This window comes from Malaya genurostris, chromosome 1 (genome assembly GCF_030247185.1).
Source record: "Malaya genurostris strain Urasoe2022 chromosome 1, Malgen_1.1, whole genome shotgun sequence".
Taxonomy (NCBI): Eukaryota; Metazoa; Arthropoda; class Insecta; order Diptera; family Culicidae; genus Malaya; species Malaya genurostris.
Genome location: NC_080570.1, coordinates 116,514,709 through 116,516,527, shown reverse-complemented (window position 1 = coordinate 116,516,527; position 1,819 = coordinate 116,514,709). Strand labels below are relative to the sequence as shown.

At 35.5% G+C, this 1,819-nt stretch overlaps 1 protein-coding gene across 1 annotated transcript; it reads left to right on the top strand.

The window, feature by feature from the left end:
- The first annotated feature begins 397 nt into the window (after window positions 1-397).
- LOC131425167 (uncharacterized) lies at window positions 398-1,403 on the top strand. Its single transcript, XM_058586816.1, has 3 exons — window positions 398-616; window positions 693-991; window positions 1,054-1,403. Exons 1-3 carry the CDS (start codon window positions 559-561, stop codon window positions 1,141-1,143), a joined length of 447 nt encoding a protein of 148 aa, XP_058442799.1. The 5' UTR covers window positions 398-558; the 3' UTR covers window positions 1,144-1,403.
- The last annotated feature ends 416 nt before the right edge of the window (window positions 1,404-1,819 follow it).

Genomic DNA, 1,819 nt, shown 5'->3' with positions numbered 1-1,819 from the left:
ACTCATCATTAATAATGAACGTGTAATGCTAAAAAGTAATGATGTACAGTAATGCAGTAATGACGAGCGTTTGAGCAGAAGTGTCATTACTTAGTAATGACACTTTTAATGATCGTGTAAGGGCCGCTATTGACCGCTTTAAAATGTTGTTTCTAAAACAATATGTACGTATGTTAGTTTCGTTTATAGTAGATGTAGAGTGCCTATAACCAGAGTGACGACGTCTCATCCGTAATGTTGGCAACAATTCAAAACAATCCATTAGCTTTACATTGAATTGACAGGTCGTTTGCTCGTTTGGAACTGGGAGCTGTCATTCCAAACGAACAGCTGTCGCCACTCTGATTATAGTCACTCTAAGTAGATGATAGCAACTTAAAACAAAGCTGGCAACTCTGTACCTGAGGGCGTGCCATGAAACTGTCATTAACTAACAAGCGATTTATCTATCTTCGATGTGATTTGTTTTCGAGAACGTACACAAAATTATAATCTCTAAGTTCGGTTTTAGTCCTCTTGAATGTTAGTCTACTTGTAATAGTTTCTTTCACGCAAAACATGGACCCACTAAAAATTTCAGCAACATTGGTGCTGGTATTCTCATTGTTCAACATTTGTAAGTACCTGCCAGAATTTAGTTCTATGCAAACAAGAAATTGATTATTGACTGCTAATTATTTCCTCAATTCAAGGTTCTGCACATGAATGCTACGTGTGTTCTAATCAAACGGGTAATACGGAAAAATGTCTCAACACGATCAAAACTTGTGCTCAGGGAGAGGAAGCTTGTTTAACAGAGATCCGATGGGGAAGTATGCCTTACTTTTCTCTTGGAGCACTGAAACAGTTTTACGTTTCAAAACGCTGTGCTTCGAAAGAAGTGTGCAAGAAAACCCGCAGTAAATATATGAAATATTGCACCCATATCTGGTATGAAGACTGGTCATGTGCGGAGTGTTGCTTAGGAGATCGTTGCAATTACTACGTTATTGTAGGTACTTTAGTACTTGTTACTAGTTTATTTAATAGACGAACTATTTCAATTCTTTTCAGAGCGGAGCACCTCCGCACACGATGTCAATGTTCTTGTTCGTGTCAACAATGCTGAGTCTACTGATAGCCCGACACCTTTACAATATGTAGACAAGTTTAGTCTGCAAGCTATCACATGTAGAAAAAAAAACAACCTAAGTGCCTTTAGCAATTGTATGTTGAAAAATCTCAAACGTTTAACTACATCCGTCCAGCAAGATCTTTCTAAACTAGTACATAATAATGTAAAATCTGATACACATTCCAAGCATATAACGTTTTTTAGGAAACTGGATAGTTTTTTATATATGCGTAATAATTTTAGTATTATATTCACAAAGATGAATAAATTTTTAATTTTAGAATTTGAATTTTGTATTTCAAATAGTTTTGTTTTAATTGTTAGTGTTTGATCGTCAGAACAATTTTATTTCCTAAATCTAAATCCTTGCATGCCTATTTGTTCCATATCAGTGATTAGTTGGACAAGTGTAAAAACATTCTTAAAATACCCAGAGGACGCCAACGAATATATATGACGACAAACACGATAAAAGGTCCTAAGTGCAAATGACAGTTTCTCTTTGTTTACTTTCTCTTTTGAGTATTACGGTCCAATCAGCAATCTTTCCATCTAACACTTCACATGGGATAAAAGCAAAAACCATCAACTTTCGATATGCACTGTAGAATTTGTTGGAAATTACTGGAATTTGCCGTAATAATTGAAAGAGAAAGTAAACCAAGAGAAACTGTCATTTGCACTTGGGACCTTTTCTAATGTTCA